Below are 17,285 nucleotides of genomic sequence, written 5' to 3' on the forward strand. Positions count from 1 at the left end.
ATATATATATATATATATATATATATATATATTTATTTTCCATATTTATATATTGCATATTATATATTTAAATTATATATATATATATATATTTCTCACACTTAAATGCTTAAATATACAGTATATGGTCTATGGTATATGGTCTTGTGGACACACACACATACACGCGCACACAACAGTGGAAACACTAAAACAGTAATCTGATATTTTTGGCTTCTTCGGCACGCCGTAGTTTTTGTTTCACTTTCTTGACTCGTTACCATAGCAACAATTCACAACAGCCCAAAAGGGCATGAAGCGCGCGCGCGTTGTGAGAAGAAATGAATGCATGCTAAACCCGTCTGCTGGCGTTTACGTATGGATTTAGCCTTTGCATGACTGGAAGAACAGAAAGTTTGTTGCGTTTGTGCAGCATGACAAGAGTTGATAAGCTAATTAGTTGCTAAGCTAATTACTTGCAAAATTCCAGATCAAGCAGCCTTGCATAACGCGTCTGTTTAAACAACTATAATTCACAGCGAAGTCGTGTCGTTCTACGCACGGGTTGGAAAGTTAGCGCATTATATAATGATAAATAATGACCGCTCTGGAGGAGGAGGAGGAGACCTGCGTGATCTCCACTTGAGTCTGGACTGCGGTGAGACTGCACTGAAATCTCACAGCCGAGGCTCTGCGTGTCGGGGTGACGAGTCTTCAGAGCATCAAATGAATCATGACTCATCCGACATGCTTTATCTAAGCAGACAGGAGCTGAAGGTCATACCAGACTATGTGTGCAAGTACACATCACTCAAGGTACACAAGGACACAGCATTGTGTTCTGAATTACACTGATTTAATTATGAGTCTGATTATTGTACTTACATACTGTGTCACAGCTGCCAGTGTCTTTGGGTTTGCACATTTGCATTCATGTTATAATAATAAGTCTGTGTGTCAAACGTCTCAACTGCGGGCCAAGATCACAACTAGATTGATGTAGTATCTGTGCTGTAATTTAAAATCATCTGTTGATTGTAATTTAATTGAAATTTAAGGGTCAAAAAAGGGGTTAATATCCCTCATTCCACTATGGAGCAAAGTTAAGCAGGACCAACCATACAGTACTGTACTGTACACTCTACTACTCACAAAAGGTACTATTTCTACATCCTTTATTGATCTATAGCACTTATCCTCTGTACTGTCTTGGGGAACCTGAATCATATTAAATATTAATGTAGCCCTTAAAAGTCAGAGCATTTTAGCCATTATTTGTTCTGCTGTATATATATATATATGTTCATTATTTGTTCTGCTGTATGACATGGTTATTGGTTTTGCTGTTTTTAAATTTATATATATATATATATATATATATATATATATATATATATATATATATATATATATATATATATACTAGGAATTGTGCATATATATATATATATATATATATATATATATGCACAATTCCTAGTATATATATAAATATATAGCCTATATAAATTTAAAAACAGCAAAACCAATAACCATGTCACAGACATGACTAAGCAAAATGTTTTTAAAAAATGGGTCACATAGGCAAAGAAATAGCACACCTACACAGGATTATGTGGTTTATGGTTGTTTTCAGTTGTTTTTATGACCAGAAAAATAATAATATGCTTATTTTGAGAGTTCTACATTTTTGTGATGTCATTCCCGTATTCTGATAGTGATGTAATTTACACATTATAAAAGTAATGATAACTTTTGTTCTACCTGACATATCTTAACACAGTTTGATGTCTGAAGCTTCCCAGTGGCAAGGCTTTCATATAAGTACATATTTTTTAAAAATTGTTATTAACCTATGCCTTGATGCTGTCACGTATTTGTGCCTCCTGTTATACTGAACTTCCATCCTCCTAACACACAGTGTGACTGCAGATTAATCCCTCCTATCCGTTATTACCCAAATGAGGGTGGGTTTCCTGTCGAGTCTGGTTCCTTGAGTCCGAGGGTTCTTCCTATTGCCATCTCAGGGAGTTTTTCCTTGCTACTTGTCACCCTTAGCTTGTTTAATCTGACAATTAGATCATTTTAATTTGTACACATCTCCTCACACATTTCATACTTAATTCAATAATTTTCCTATGACTCTGTAAAGCTAATTTGTGGGAATGACAATTGTTAAAAGTGCTATGTGAATAAAATGTAATTAAACTAAATTAAATTTAGAGCACTAGGCAATAAATTTAAGGCACAAGGCACCCTGGAGTGCGGTGCCAACCCACCACAGCAGGCCACAAGCACATCTTTGCACACCCATTCATACACTAAAGGCAGTTTTGAAACACGTACAGCTCATACTTTCATACTGTGGAAGAAAACCACCTGAAGGAAATCAAGCACTGGGAGAACATGCACTATCCCTCATTTGCTTTAATACTTTTCATGCTGTAATATTGTTATAGATCTATTGTTATAGATATTGTTGAGATATTGTTGAGATTACAAATTTGTTTCAGTTTAAATAACGAGCAAGAAATATTGCAGCATCTTGACTAATACACAGGTGTTTTTTACACAGTAAAAAGTTCAACTATATTGTTAATAGTAAAGTTTCTTATATATCTTTCCTCAGATTTATATGAAAAAGAACATTATTAGAGTTGATCCAGAATGCAGATACACAAATTGTTTGCAACCTTTCTAAATTCTCCCAAACCAGCACACTTCTCTGCTCCTGCCACTGGCTTCCTGTAGCTGGCCCAATCAAATTCAAAACACAGATGCTTGCCTACAAAGCTAAAAACAGCTAAGCACCTCAAAGCTCTAATCACATCCTGTACTGCACCACGTTCGCTTGGATCCTCCATGGTCGAGGAAGATAGTCATCTAGACTGTTTTCTGTCCTGGCTTCAAGGCGGTGGAATGAACTTCCTCTAGTTGTCCATAAAGCCACTGGCACAGAGTCACTGGCGATCTTTAAGCAACAACTTTGGGCGGAAATCCTTCCTGACAGTGTATGACTGATGGTACTGAACCAGTGCAAGGATATATTTAATGATGAAAACTTTAAAGCATCTTTGTAAATTGGTTTGGATAATCGAGTTTGACAAATTCCTAAATGTAAATGTAAGCTGATTCTCTTGGTCTGCCAAGTTTACATACCCAGCTGAACGACATAATGTAATATTACTCCTTATCAAAAATGAGTTTGACCATCCTATTACTGTGTTATGTGAACTTACCATGTTTTTTAAATCCCTTTCAAGAATTTGTATCTTGAAGGAAACGAGTTATCCATTCTCCCAGACAATCTGCTCAGCAGTTTGCCACATTTGCTTTGGCTGGACCTGAGAAATAACCAGCTCACCTGTCTTCCTGCTAATATCGGTCAGCACAGGTACAGCAAAAACAGCTCGTTCACATCACAAGCATATCTGAATTGATAATGATTCAAGAAACCTTGAATATTTTTATTCTATTTTCACAGTCATATTATAGTTCTTTGATTTCTTTAGGTGCTTGAAAACATTGCTGCTGGAGGGGAACCCTATTATAGAACTTCCGGTCGAGTTAGGTACGTTCTAAGATTACCTACTATAACATCTTGAATTGTATTATTAATTAAGATTTAGAATTTGCAAAAGTCAAGTGTGGCATATTTTATGTTTGCAAAATGTAAAGTCACAGCAACAACAGGAGGATTTATTCCTACATACTCCTTAAAGCTTCTTCATTTTGGTCAAGTTGATCTATTTTTTCAAGTGCGACTCCCTTTAGACCTAAACTGACAGGAAATACTGTCTACAAAATGGTCATTCATCACAAGAGCAGCCCTCATCATTTAAAAGCATCCTCCTAAATAAGTTGTCCGTTAACTTCTAGGCTGGTCCTTGGATACTTTAAAATTCAGTTGCTTTCTTAACTCTGTCGCTGCTGTCATTTCCTGGCAGGTAATTTGATCACACTACGAGCTTTGAGCTTGAGGAACTGTCCCATCTCGTTTCCACCGCAGGAAGTGCTGCAGCAGGGTCTCGCACACATCCTGCAGTTCCTGCGTCGCACAGACTTGGCTCGACGGCCCCTCAGCATGCGCTGTGCACACGCAGGTCTGTACGCCGGCCAAATCAATCCTTACCTGTGTGTGTGTGTGTGTGTGTGTGTGTGCGTTTGTTTGCATATGTTTATGTATATAAATGTCTCTGTGTGTTTGAGTGTGTGTGTGTGTGTGTTTGTGTTATCCCTCACCATCTGTGGCTTTGCATAAAAAAGGATGGCCCGCTTCAAAAATAGCTTCCTGCCCTGGTTCTGCTTCGGCAGTGTGACTTCTGTTCCCTTGGAAACGACGCGTGTGGCTCAACTGGCTCATGGCACAGTGCGACCCTGTAATATTTTTAGCTGGATGAAAATGATGGACAACCTCTTGCACTGTCCTGCATCCATCTCTGGGGCTGCACATGCCCAATACACCCCTTAACTACTCCTTCAGGATATATCTTACAGAGAAAGTGTGTTGAAATCAGTTTGGTTTAAAAATTGCTTGTTTGCTCAGAAACATGCTGTTATACTGTAACAGTAATTGATTTACAACTTGATATCATCTTTTCATATAGTATTACCCTATGTCATCCTGCTTGCTTCTTTACTGTAATGAATTCTTAATAGTTACTGCAAGATCGATTATCTTTGCCTTACATTTTAGCGCTACCAGGTTCATGCTCCTTGTTTATGATGACCTTAAAGGTTATGATAAGCCAATACTCCCTTTCTGGGTACATGCATTGGCGTACAACACATTTCTGCTCGTCTTTATCTTCAGACATGCCTGCTGTGGAGAGGTTGGCGCTGTCTGAGATTCTCCAGTCTAGCCTGGATCTGTCTGAAGTGGATGACAATGAGATTGAGCGATTCAAGGAGCTTAGGCAGCGAATGATCCAGTTGGACAGGGCTGATCTTGGGCCCACCAAGCCGGTCATTTCGCCGCAACACTACCTAGGAGCAGCAGAGGGCGACAGATTTCACAGTACTCAACCCCCATCCATGAAGAGGTATGTGAATGTATATTAGTTGAAAGTTTCATGAAAAGGCAGGCCTTTAAACATTAAAATAAAACAGTGGAAAATAAGCAATAAGAATGACAATAAAGTAAGTGCGCAAAATATTTAATGGCTACATCACAGGACCCAAGACTCAACAAGAGGATTGTTGCCAGAGCTGCCTCCATCTGATTTACCGAACTGGAAGAGAGCAGAAGAGAAAAGATTGGCTGCCATGAGGAGGGAGTTAAAGGAAAAACAAGCCGTACTCGAACAAAAAAGGAAGTATGTTTGTATGTATGCAGTATTCCTTCATTTTAAAAAAGCAGTTTGTTATTTTACAGTTTATGAGATGAATTACAATTGCACTGAAAACTCTGACAATCTTCCCATTACTCTCAAATGACCCAAGCCCCACTTGGCAAATTCAATGGGAAAGGATAGAGAACTTCATTTCACCTAGGGATTTAAGCAAGAAAAACATTTCAAAACAAAGAAGCAACAAAGAGGAATTATATAGCAATAATATTAATCACAGTTTATATATGTATGTTTCAATGATATTATCACTGATGTTATAAAAAAAAAAACTTTCCCACCTGTTTAAAGCTGATGTTTGATAACGATTATGAGGGGGAGTAAGTTACAGAACAAATATTTGAAATTGAAATAATTATTTGCATAATGAAACGTAAGTAGAATTAACTCATGCCGCTGACACAACAATGTTACTGACAAATGCTGGTTTCAGTCCAGCCGACCTCATTTAGGCAAAGATAAATCATTTAGCTAATAGTATTGATACATCTGATCATACATTTTTAATCTGTAGCAGTTTTAGGAAATATGGGCAATATGATGATCTTAAAATTGTATATCAAAGCTGCTTGGAGATACTTAGCGAAACACTACAGCAAAATACAACTGTAACCTAAAACTCTTGAAAATAAAAATTTTGTTTTTGTTGTGAGTCCTGATTTTTATTGCCCTGACAATGCAGGGAAGATCAAAAGATCAAAAGGGTCAAAAAGCAAAATCAAAAAGATGCAAAGTATGCAAAAAAACAAAATTTCTTTTGAAAATGTGATTATATATATATATATATATATATATATATATATATATATATATATATGTGTGTGTGTGTGTGTGTGTGTGTGCAACCTTTAAAACCTTTATTCTAGTTATATAAATAACTTTTCACCTCTCTGGGATGTGTGTGTCTCAGAAATGCAGAGCTGTTGCAGGGGTGGAGAAACCAGGCCAAGATCATGCAGGACAGGAAAATGCTGGAACACAAACTGGACAGGAATAATATACATCAAAAACAAACGGTAAAACATTTAGCACATTTTTTAATCTTCCATTAATGTGGCATTATAAGTTACAGGACAATATAAAGGAATACATCTCACAGTCCCCAATTAGCTAATATTGAAGAGGCACTTTTATTCCTATGTGTAAAGGATCAGTGTCTGCAGTGTTCTTATTTTTTTCCCTGAAAGGAAAAAGACAATACTGCAATACGTTTCCCTTAACGACACTGTCCTAGATAGCCGAGAGTTAGCTAGCATAGGTTTAGAGTCAGTTTTCCTCTTGCATTCAGACACTCGTCCCGATGTGGCCCCTCTTCAGCTGGTAATCTCACACAAAAATAGCTGATTTTCTGGATGGTGTGGGTGGATCTGGGAAAGTGACCCATTTAAGAATAAGCAGCCAAACCCCAAAAATAGGAAACTGAAACACCTTATAAACTGAAATTATTTTTCCCAACTTAATCTTTGTGTACAAATCCTGTATTCTGAGAAGTACACCGTATACCATTTCATTATATCGTTCTATACCATTCTTTTATTTTCCTTATTGTTTGTATCATTTCCATAAAAAAGCAAAATAAGTTTAAATTAAACTACTGGTTGTTTTTGTACTATCTAAAGAATGCTGCTGACTCCTCCAATAACCCAAACGACACCAGCGAGGCTCTGAACAACAACTCACACAGTAAAGCCCAGAACACTCAACAGCCATCGATTAGAATGCGCAAGGAAACAGAGGAGACCAGGTACAAGGATGTATTTCGTATGCTACTGTATGATAGAGTAGACCATTAAACCTTTATGCTCCAACACATAAGAATGAATGTGCTGAGAACGGCGCTTTGGACCATTACTTACTTAAGAAATTATTGACATTTTACAGTTGTCACTGCAACTATCTGTTTGCAGGAATTTTGGCAAATATATTGGAAAACGTTTGAAAACGTTTAAAAAACACTCTAATAATTTTTTTAGAGTGCTTGCAATTATTCAAGTCACCAAAGTCAAATGATAAATCTAATTTTACTATTAAAGCAAAATTAACTCTGACATTCTGGTAAAAAAAAATAAAAATAATAATAATAATAATAATAATAATGATGATGATGATGATGATGGACATGATTTCCAATATCTAACAAAACAATTTTCCATTTTTGCTTTGCCTAATTCAATTGGTCTTTAATGGCATAACCATGGACAGCAAAACAACACTGACCTCTAGTGGTCGCGATCAGAACATGCAGGCACATTTGGATTGATTGAAGTCATTTAATCTTTCTAATTTTGATTTATTTTATTTTATTTATTTTTTTTACACCTTAAATGAACTCGAAATAAACTCACTGAAAGGAACCTTCCTAAGTCATAAAGAAAACTAATTCACTAAATTATCGGATGCAGATGACATTAATCCCTCTGCTCCAAATTGACCAGTCAATGAGGTGTGTGTTCATTTGTGTCGTTGCCTGTTGTGTGTGTGCCCTAAGGGCTGCAAGGGACAGAGAGCTTGAGCAGCGCATCAGATTTCATGTTCAGATGATGCAGGAAAGACGCAGAAGACCCAGAGGCTCACCTGCAGAGGAGGCAGAGGCAGCTGCTCAGGAGATGGAGGAGGTGAAGAACTGATCATTTTAGAGTTTTATGTTTAATTCAAACACAGGCACACAGACAGGGAGAAAAAACATAACTAATAGTCCTCGTTTATCAAAGTCGCATAGAAATAAGTGCAGATGTGATTACACAGAAAGATGTGTGAGCAAATTTGCAATTTATTTCATTAAACTTTTTATGGCAGTGCTTTGAATGTAAATCAGATTGCTGCAATAAAAATATTGAAAAAATATCGGAAACCCTAAATAACAGAAGGAGAAAAAAACCCTAGTATTAATATTGTTTAAAAAGAAGTTAGGATTCTTTAATAAGTTTGTCTTACAATCCTTTATTTATTTTTTTTTTAATGAAGGTGACATTATGAAAATAGGCTGTATAGAGTGGCCATGTTTTCCTTTTAAATAAAAAAAACACTATATTTAATTTATCAGAGCAGTAATACTGTGCATCCAAATTTGCACTTCATAATGCTTCAGGTACTGTACAATATTGCACCTATTACTTATTAGATGAATATGATGCATGTTTACATTGATTGACATTTACAAATGAGGCTAAAATGCAGACACTAAAACCCATTAAAATGGTTTTAGTGTCTGCATTTAACCACTAAGCCACCATGTTGCCTAAATTAAACCCCCTAACACTGTGGCGTTGCACCTTTATAAGGGTGTTCACAAATTACCTCTATTGTGTGTGATTGATGGTGTCCTGCAATGGATTGGCCCCTCTTCATGGGTTCACCCTGCCCCAGGTCCAAAGTCTCCTGAGATAGGCTATAGGGCCCTCACAACCCTGTATACAGGATAAGGCGGTATAAAATATAAATAAATAAATGTTTTTATATCTGCCGTTGTATTCTGGAATTTAACCAATAGGGGGTGTGATGTGCAAATCTTGAGTAAAAATAAACACCTCTGCAGCTGTATATAAAAGGCAATTTTTTGTTGTTGTTGTTGGTGGTCTTTCGGCTGCCACAGCGGACCATCTGACAAGCTTGGCACAGATTTTTACACCGGATGCCCTTCCTGACGCAACCCTCCCATTTTATCCAGGCTTGGGAGTGGCACTGTATTCACTATATAAGAGGCACAATCACTTTTATGAGAACATGTACATGTTTGTGGGGTATAAAGATAGTATGGTAGGTAGGCAGCATGGTCACCCTTTATGAGTTTACTCTGATTTCCTCCCACAATCCAAAGACATGCAGATTGAGCTAATTGGCATTCTTAAATTGATCGTAGTTTGTGAATGAGCGTGTATGTGTGTGTGCCCTGCGATGGATCGGCACCCTGTCCAGGGTGTACCACACCTCATGCCCTAAGTCTCCACGGACGGGCTCCAGGCCCCTCACAACCCTGTATACAGGATAAAGTGGTATAGACCGTGAGTGAGTAAAAAAATGTAATGGGGATGTAAAACAAAAAAAAACTAAAAAAGAAAGAAACTAATGGAATTAAATGTGTTTTCCTTTTTCTTTAATGTGCAAGGTAAAACAGCTGCAGGCGGAGCTTGCCGAAAGGAGACGAGTAAAACATCTGGAGTACCGTTTGAGCGCCTTCACTGGAGAAAGGGGTTATGATATATAATATGACTCGACCCTGATTTTATGATGAATGTAACCTGCTACCACCTGCACAGGCTGCACCATTACATCACATGACAGTATAAGGTGTAAAAGAGGGGGGGGGTGTTGGGGGGCTTTATTAGCGCTGGCTAATACGTCACAGTACAAGTCTTAATAAAGATGTTAAATTTGGCCAGGCGGTGGCGCGTTTCTCATTATCGTCTTCCATCAGTCCTTCACGAGTCAGCCATTTTATGCTTAGGGCCTAGTGGATTTGTGTTGGAGAGAAAAATTAAATAAAAAAAACAAACGTGTGAAAATAAAACTGAGATCAAATCTCTGTTTTAAAACCATTCAGACAGATCTGGATATAATGTTGTTTTTTCTGTATAAATGAGTTTATCAGAAGGTGTTTGTATTGTAACCTGGCATGCATTACAATGTCATCAATGTGATTTAATCATACCATTCAGAACACTTATCACAAAATATAAAAGTAAAAAATATTCTTATTTCATAATCCCTGTGTGTGTGTGATCAAATAAATATCAAGTGCTATTGATCAGTGATGCTGCTGTATGTGGTTAACGAGAATCTTAAGCAAAGCAAATCTTAAATGGAATGATAACATCTTCCCCAAAAAACACACACACACCACTACCAGTGTGTAAGCAGAGGATCGCGCGCTCACGGATTCCTCTCTCGCCTCTTTGTGATGTCACGGCTGGCCGCACGGCTGTAATTGCACCGGTGGGTTGATGGCGTCATTCCGTGGCCCTGTGTAGCCTCCTGTGCTCGCTAGCAGAAGGAGCGAGGATCTGAGGCCGACGCGCGCGGCTCCGGCGCCCGGGAACGAGCAGCGCCAAGCCGGACTCTTCACCCAGGAAACATGGAGGCCGCGGCCGAGGAGGAGCTGCGGGCCGGCTCCCGGATTCCGGTCACCATCGAGCAGATAGTGAATGACACCCTGGTAGTGACGCTCACCTACAAAGAAAGGAGTTACACCGGGATTTTGCTCGACTGCAACAAAAAGTAAGTTTATTTCATTTTTATTTTTGATTAATTTGCTCCAAACGCGCTAAGGCCGTTAGCTAAGCTAAGCTAAGCTAATTTGGCTAACTAAGCAAACGCTATCCATCAAGAAGAGGCCACAAGGCCAGCTATTTATTATCCAAAGCAAAATCTCATATTCTACACACAGCTCACGTCTTACATGAATATGCTTAAACATAATTATATCTTACAAATGTTTTCTAAAAACATATTTGTCAGGGTCGAAAATGATTTAAAAATTATTCCTTCAGCTAAAGTTAGCCAATTAGCTCCTGTAAAAATATGTGTTGTTAATAGTGATAGAAACCTGCTGTCATGTAATGTAAAAAAAAAAAATTCACACGTTGTAGTTGTTATAAATACGATGTATATTAACTGATCGTTGTGTTTATTCCTGCTTATTGTCCAGGGAACGATAATCTCTCATTGTTGTAGCTTGTGGTTGCTAAGCTGAAAGTCTTCTCATTCAGTTGAAGTGGAATAAAAACCCAGATTTATCATGTTTCAGACAAGTGATTTATAAACAGCAGTGGTTAGCTCCTTAATCATTAATCATCACGGTGTTTTAATCGACTTTTCACAAGCAACCTGTCCATAGTCACATGTGAAGCAGATTGTCTGTGTGTGTTGGTCTTTTTCTCATCATCAGGCTATTACCCTAAAAACCTCACTTGTTCTATATCAGGCACGTTTTCCTTGACACGTAATAGACATTGTAAATAGTGTATTAATCTGTTCTGAATATTAATTTAATTAATGATGCATTTAGTGTAGAGAAGATGAAGCTGTTGGAAAGGCCATCTTTCTTTAAGACAAAGACAGGTGGGGTGTCACTGACCAAACCAGATACTGACCTTTGTTGAACTTATGGCATATTTTTCTAGTTAACATGTACAGAGATATCCACTGATGGATAAATAAGAATAGGTGGTGTGAAATAGTTTTGCAGCACTGCAGTGTGTATGTGTTTGTTGTGTATGTCTTGTGTACGCATGTTATTTGTGGTCCTGATTGTGCTGCCCACGTAGCCAGGTTTATGTCTCTGTATCGCAATATCTTGAGTTATTAATGGGTTTTAAAAAGTGTTTTTGTATGTAGAGCTACATTATGATTGCATGTTTTTTGTGTGTGTTTCTTGTTATTGGTTATGGATACATAGATGGATTAGATATGCTTCGACACAGTTTCCAGTGAAATGTGCCTTTTTTTCTTCCCCTGAAAAGCCTCCTACAGCTATACAAGCAAAATTCCTCTGAGACTTGTAGGATAATACAGAGCCTGGAGCCATATTATTCTAAATGAATTGTTTTCTTTTTTATTTATGTATTTACATTTTATTGCTTCAAGATGGATTAATTTCATGAGGAATAACCGTTTTAAAAAAACCCTGTTGCTTTTTTCTTTTTTTTTTAAGTTTGATTATTAAATCATCAAAATCAAAATTTAATTACGCTTGATATCCCAATGTTTATCAAACACTATCATTGTCATATTTCCAGATCACCCAGCATAATTTGAAGAATGATTCTTGCGAACATAGGAAGGCCCAAGACAATGACGTTTTAATCCTGTCCCCTTTATCCTTTCTCGTATTTATAGCATCTGTTAGTTATGAATATTAAACGTCATGTTTTCTCATTTAAAATGACATATTGAGTTTATCTTTAAGATTTATTAAAACATCTATTTTATGCTAAAATACCTTTTTTTCCGCCCAGGAAACAATGCATTCAATCTCAAAAACCATCACTTCAATTCACACAATCTATTTAGCGATAGACAAGACTCCTGCTTTGCACATTCCTACTATTTATTCAATCCCGTATTACTCTGGTCTTTTCTTCTAGTATTGCTTCACTTCTTTATGGTAGTAATGTTTGATTTGAGAGAGACTTTATTAAGCACAATTTTTCCCTCATTTCCTTTTTCCCCATTGTTGTTTCATTTGTCATTTCCTGTATTTTGAGAATTGCCCTTGTGTCAGCAGCATGGCTTGAATCATTGTGATGCTGAGTCACTGCTGCTCAGAAACCCTTTATCCTCTGCATGGCCAGGATAATTTGTACAGCTCTTCTACCCTGGCTAGATAGTTTTAACCTTTCCCTAACAATCCCTTTGTTCACTTACGAAATAGGCACAAAAAAATGTTAAAGATGACATTTTAAATTCAAAAGAAAAAGCAGCTGATACTGAAGCTCTGTAGTGATAGAAAAATTCCATGGCCTACAGGTTTATGTAGCCCTGTGATAACTGCCTGTTTATCTATCTATCTATGTAACCAGGTATTTCTCTTACCGGAGGTCTCTAAGGACTGCAGGAGGGGAGGGGAGCCTTTTCTTTTAGGGATTAATTAATAATCACCACACAATCAAATATCAGGCAGGATGTGAAAACAACCAAATCTCCAGACTCTTCCTTGTTGCATCCCTGGTGGCTGATGGGATTGTTTTTGTTCAGCGAGTGAGGAGGAGGGGGGGCTGTTGTGAGGCAGGCCTGTTGGCCTCTTTGTCTGCTGTCTCTGACAGAGTCAAGCCACTGAGTGTGCAGTCTTGACTACAGCCACGCTTTAATGATTGTTACGAAATGGTCCAAATTTCACAAAGACAACGTGTGAATTTATTTTTGGACTGAACTGCAGCACAAACCTGAGATCAGGATTCTGTTCAAGAAAGACAATGGTCCAGTGTTTTGTAGTTCAGCTCGATTTACTCTTGTTCTCCATAAGACGATTACATTTCTAACCAGTTGCATGATTATACTACATTTTATAACTCAATTTTCTATGTTGTTCTCTTAGCACAATTTTAGTAGTTATAAAAATCGCATTTTTAACTGCTTTGCTGTCAAAGTAGCAATTTAAGCACCTCGTAATCTTGTTGTGCAGCGTTAACTGCTAGTGCTTTACCTGGAATTTCAGTTCCAGGGAGTAGAGGTAACCCTCAGCATGTTGTTGTGCCACAATGTGTTAAAGCAGAAACTCATTCCTGCAGCACAAAATTAGTTTCCAAAATGAGTTAGTTTAGTCCCCATCTCTGCACCGTGTGATTTGCTAATTTAAAAATAAATTGATACATCAGCTGAATACATTAGTTAGCTTTGTACCTCTGTGTTTGTGTACACATTGGAACATGTATATGAGCTTGTGATTTCTTCGTGCTGCTTCCAGGACCTGTGCCCTCATAGGCTTTCTCTTTTGTTCCATCTAGGACTGGGTTGTTCTGCCTACCGGATGTTGTAGGAAAGTCAGAAGAGCCTCTAATACCCAAACAAGAATCATCTGACATAATAAATGAGGAGCCATGCTCCAAGCCAGCCATTCAGTCAGCCCAGAGACCAAAGGACGAGAACACGGAGCCTGATAAACCATCTCCTGTTCCCTTACCCATCCCAGTACAGCCAGGCCAGCCTACCTACCCACCCTACTTTGAGGGTGCACCTTTTCCCCAGCCTGTGTGGGTACGTCACACATACAGTCAATGGGTTCCTCAACCTCCACCCCGACCAATCAAAAGAAAGAAGAGACGATCTCGAGAGCCTGGCCGCATGACCATGAGCACCATTAGACTGCGTCCTAGACAGGTGCTATGTGAAAAGTGCAAGAACACGGTCACCAGCGATGAGGACAGTAAAGATGGCTCAGCTTTGTCCAAGCCTTCCAGGAAGGAGAATGCGCCACAAGGGGAGGAGCATGCCAAGGATGCCACACCTAAAGGATTCAGGAAGGAAGATGGCGATGGCTCAAGGGAATCCAAGAGGCGAGACGAAACTCCATGCTATGAAAGCAAGCGTTGTCGAAAAGAGAGGAAGGAAGATGAAAAGTTTCCAGGAGGTGATGTAGTCCCACACAGTCCTGTGATAAAGATCTCCTATAGCACTCCACAAGGGAAAGGGGAGGTAATGAAAATCCCATCTAGAGTTCATGGTTCTGTGAAACCTTTCTGTCCCAAGCAGCTGATGCAAAATGGGCTTGGGGAGCACGACAACAGCCGCGAACCCAGAAAAGAGACGCGATCTGCTGTCGATTCCATTCGAACTGGTCTTACTGTATCTATCCCCAAACTTAAACTCCCAAAGCTGACTGATCAGGACATCCCGTCGCCTAAAATCCGCTTAAAGACTCGTGGGGATGGTGTGGAGCGTGTGTCTGTGTATGAGGCAGAACTGGTCGGAGAGGCAAGGCGCAGGAGTCCCAGAATCCCTGGTTCAGGATTGACTCGAGCCGAGGACTCGGGGGACAAAAATTCCCTGGAACTCTGGTCAAGTGAGGAAACTGAGCGGCACGGTGATCTCACACTCCTAATCAACTTTGGGAAGCGCAAAGCGGACTCGTCCAGCCTTTCAGTGTGTAGCAGTGACAGCCTAGACGAGTCCAAGTCATTCAGCTCAGACGGCACGTCACCAGAGTTGTGTGAGCTGGCGCCTGGCGATCATGTTATTGGTGTATCGTCCTCGGTGTCAACAACATCATCAGGTTCACGGGCCGAAGGTAGGACAGTGCCACCACTGACTGTGAGGTTACACACACGCAGCATGAGTAAGTGCTTAACGGAGGAGGGCCACGCTGTAACTGTTGGTGATGTAGTGTGGGGAAAGATACATGGCTTCCCCTGGTGGCCAGCCAGAATCTTGAGCATTAGCGGCACTCGGCGAGAGGAGGATGAGGCAGATGCACCATGGCCTGAAGCCAAAGTGGCCTGGTTCGGCTCACCGACCACCTCACAGCTTTCTGTGGCTAAACTTTCACCCTTCCGTGAATTCTTCCGGCTGCGCTTCAACCGCAAGAAAAAGGGCATGTACCGGCGCGCCATCATTGAGGCGGCTAAAGCGGTGGGTCACATGAGCTCTGAGATCACCTCCCTGCTGTCACACTGCGAAACATAGGTGAGGCATCATCTCTACTGTTCTGTTTTTTTGTTGTTGTTGGTTGTTAATTTCTAAACATTACGAACTGTAAATCATTTGAAGTTTGTCAGTCTATTTGTAAAAGTATTTTTTTTAACAAAAAAAAAAAAAAAACATATGCTATCAAACTTAAGGAAGACTTCCTGGAGAAGGACAGTAAGTCTGAGTCAATATTTAAGATCAACATTCACCAAAAATTCCTAGGCTAAAAGTCAAGTCACAGACTTGGGAGAAACTCAAATCATAAATATTTTTTTCTCTGTCCAATAACTCATACAAAATTATTATTAGCAAATAAAAGCATGCAAATAATTAATTTCAGCTTCTGTTGTCACGCACACGCATGTATACGCTATCAGTCAAAGGTTTGTATGGAATTGTGTGTTAAACAAAAAGCTTTAAACAGCACAGAGTGTGTTTTGGATTTTAGATTTTTCAAAGTAGCATTAGTTGCTCAGTGGTTGGTTCCTTGCCTGCTATGCAGAAAGTCGGGTTTGAATCCCACCCAATACCCAAACCCCAGCCACTGGATGCAGTGCCAGTTTATAAACCGGATAAACTGAGAGGGTTACAGTATGTCAGGAAGGGGATCTGGCATAAATCCTGTGTCAAGTTGTCTGCAGATTGGATGGTCCACTTCAGCCACCCCTCAACGTGAGCACTGAAAGGCCAACAACATTGTCTAAAGTAGCTACATTTAGCTTTGATGTCAGCTTGGCACACACATGGCAGATTCAGGACCTAGTCCCCTGGAATGGTTTTCAGTCTGTAGGTGTGCCTTGTCAAGGGTTGAGTTGTGACATTTTTTGAATTCTTAATGTGCTTTAGACCATTAGTTGTCTTGTACACAGGAAGGGTGGAAACAGAGTTAATAGCCATGTTGGTGCTTCTACAACTACTTTACAAATCCATGTTATAGCAAGAAATACACAGTAAAGAGAAAAGACCGCCCATCTTTATTTTTAGAAATGAAAGTCAGTCAATCTGAAAAATCTCAAGAACTTTGAATGAATTCTCAAGTGCAGTTGCCAAATCCATTAAAAGCTAAGATCAAACTGGCACTCGTGAGGACCGTCCCAAAAGCTACCTCTGCTTCAGAGGATAGTTTATTAGAATGACCAGCTTCAGAACCCGCCGATTTAAGGCACCTCAGATTAATGCCCACATAAATACAAACTGCAAACATATCAACATCTACTCTTCAGAGGAAATTGCACAAGTCAGTCATTAGACTTAGTTGAGCCAAGAAACACAAGCAATGAACATTTCAGTGGAAAACTGTCCTTTGGTCTGATGAGTCTGAATTTGAGATTTTTGGTTCGAACCACCATGTCTTTTATTTAGATTTGGAAAGGGTCAACAATTGGCTCCTGAATGTGTGTGATTCTCACAGTAAAGCATGGAGGAGGTGGGTTGCTTTGCTTGTGACACTGGTGGTGACTTGGTCAAAATTTAGTGCACACTTAACCAACATGGCTGCCACAGCATTTTGCAATGACATGCCATGCCATCTGGTTTGCACTTAGTGGGAGCATCATTTGTTTTCCAACAGACCAATGACCCCAAACACACCTCTAGGTTATGTAAGCGCTGTTTGTCCAAGAAGGAGACAGAGTGCTGCATCAGATGACCTGACCTCCACAATCACCTGATCTAAATCCATTTGGTTTGGGATGTGTTGGTCAAAAGAGTGAAGGAAAAGCAGCCAACAACCGTTCCAGGCGTGATGAGGCTGACTGAGAGAATGCCAAGGGTTTGCCAAGCTTCCTCAAGGCAAAGGTGGTTACGTTGGAAATGGAAAATCTAAAATATATTCTAAGT

The 17,285-nt window shown here is 39.3% G+C and overlaps 2 protein-coding genes and 1 long non-coding RNA gene across 4 annotated transcripts in view; 2 read left to right on the forward strand and 1 right to left on the reverse strand.

The window, feature by feature from the left end:
• Nucleotides 1-577: 577 nt before the first annotated feature.
• LOC128529389 (leucine-rich repeat-containing protein 27-like) lies at nucleotides 578-9,625 on the forward strand. Its single transcript, XM_053502872.1, is given in 11 exon segments — nucleotides 578-595; nucleotides 598-795; nucleotides 3,243-3,373; nucleotides 3,492-3,550; nucleotides 3,927-4,082; nucleotides 4,793-5,021; nucleotides 5,154-5,294; nucleotides 6,238-6,343; nucleotides 6,947-7,071; nucleotides 7,816-7,942; nucleotides 9,433-9,625. Coding segments are annotated over 11 exon segments (1,389 nt in total). The 3' UTR covers nucleotides 9,532-9,625.
• Nucleotides 5,120-6,307, reverse strand: LOC128529390 (uncharacterized). Its single transcript, XR_008361052.1, has 2 exons — nucleotides 6,214-6,307; nucleotides 5,120-5,210 (listed from the first exon to the last, which is right to left on the reverse strand). It is a non-coding gene; the product is annotated as an uncharacterized LOC128529390 (long non-coding RNA).
• A 615-nt stretch (nucleotides 9,626-10,240) lies between the features above and the next one.
• The window catches only part of pwwp2b (PWWP domain containing 2B), a 14,884-nt gene continuing 7,839 nt past the window's right edge, over nucleotides 10,241-17,285 (forward strand). For both annotated transcript variants that reach the window (XM_053502870.1, XM_053502871.1), the window contains exons 1-2: nucleotides 10,241-10,541; nucleotides 13,769-15,443. In XM_053502870.1, coding sequence (XP_053358845.1) covers nucleotides 10,399-10,541; nucleotides 13,769-15,443 — 1,818 coding nt within the window. In that variant the 5' untranslated portion in view covers nucleotides 10,241-10,398. The remainder of the gene's footprint in view (nucleotides 10,542-13,768; nucleotides 15,444-17,285) is intronic.

This window comes from Clarias gariepinus, chromosome 8 (genome assembly GCF_024256425.1).
Source record: "Clarias gariepinus isolate MV-2021 ecotype Netherlands chromosome 8, CGAR_prim_01v2, whole genome shotgun sequence".
NCBI classification, from domain to species: domain Eukaryota; kingdom Metazoa; phylum Chordata; class Actinopteri; order Siluriformes; family Clariidae; genus Clarias; species Clarias gariepinus.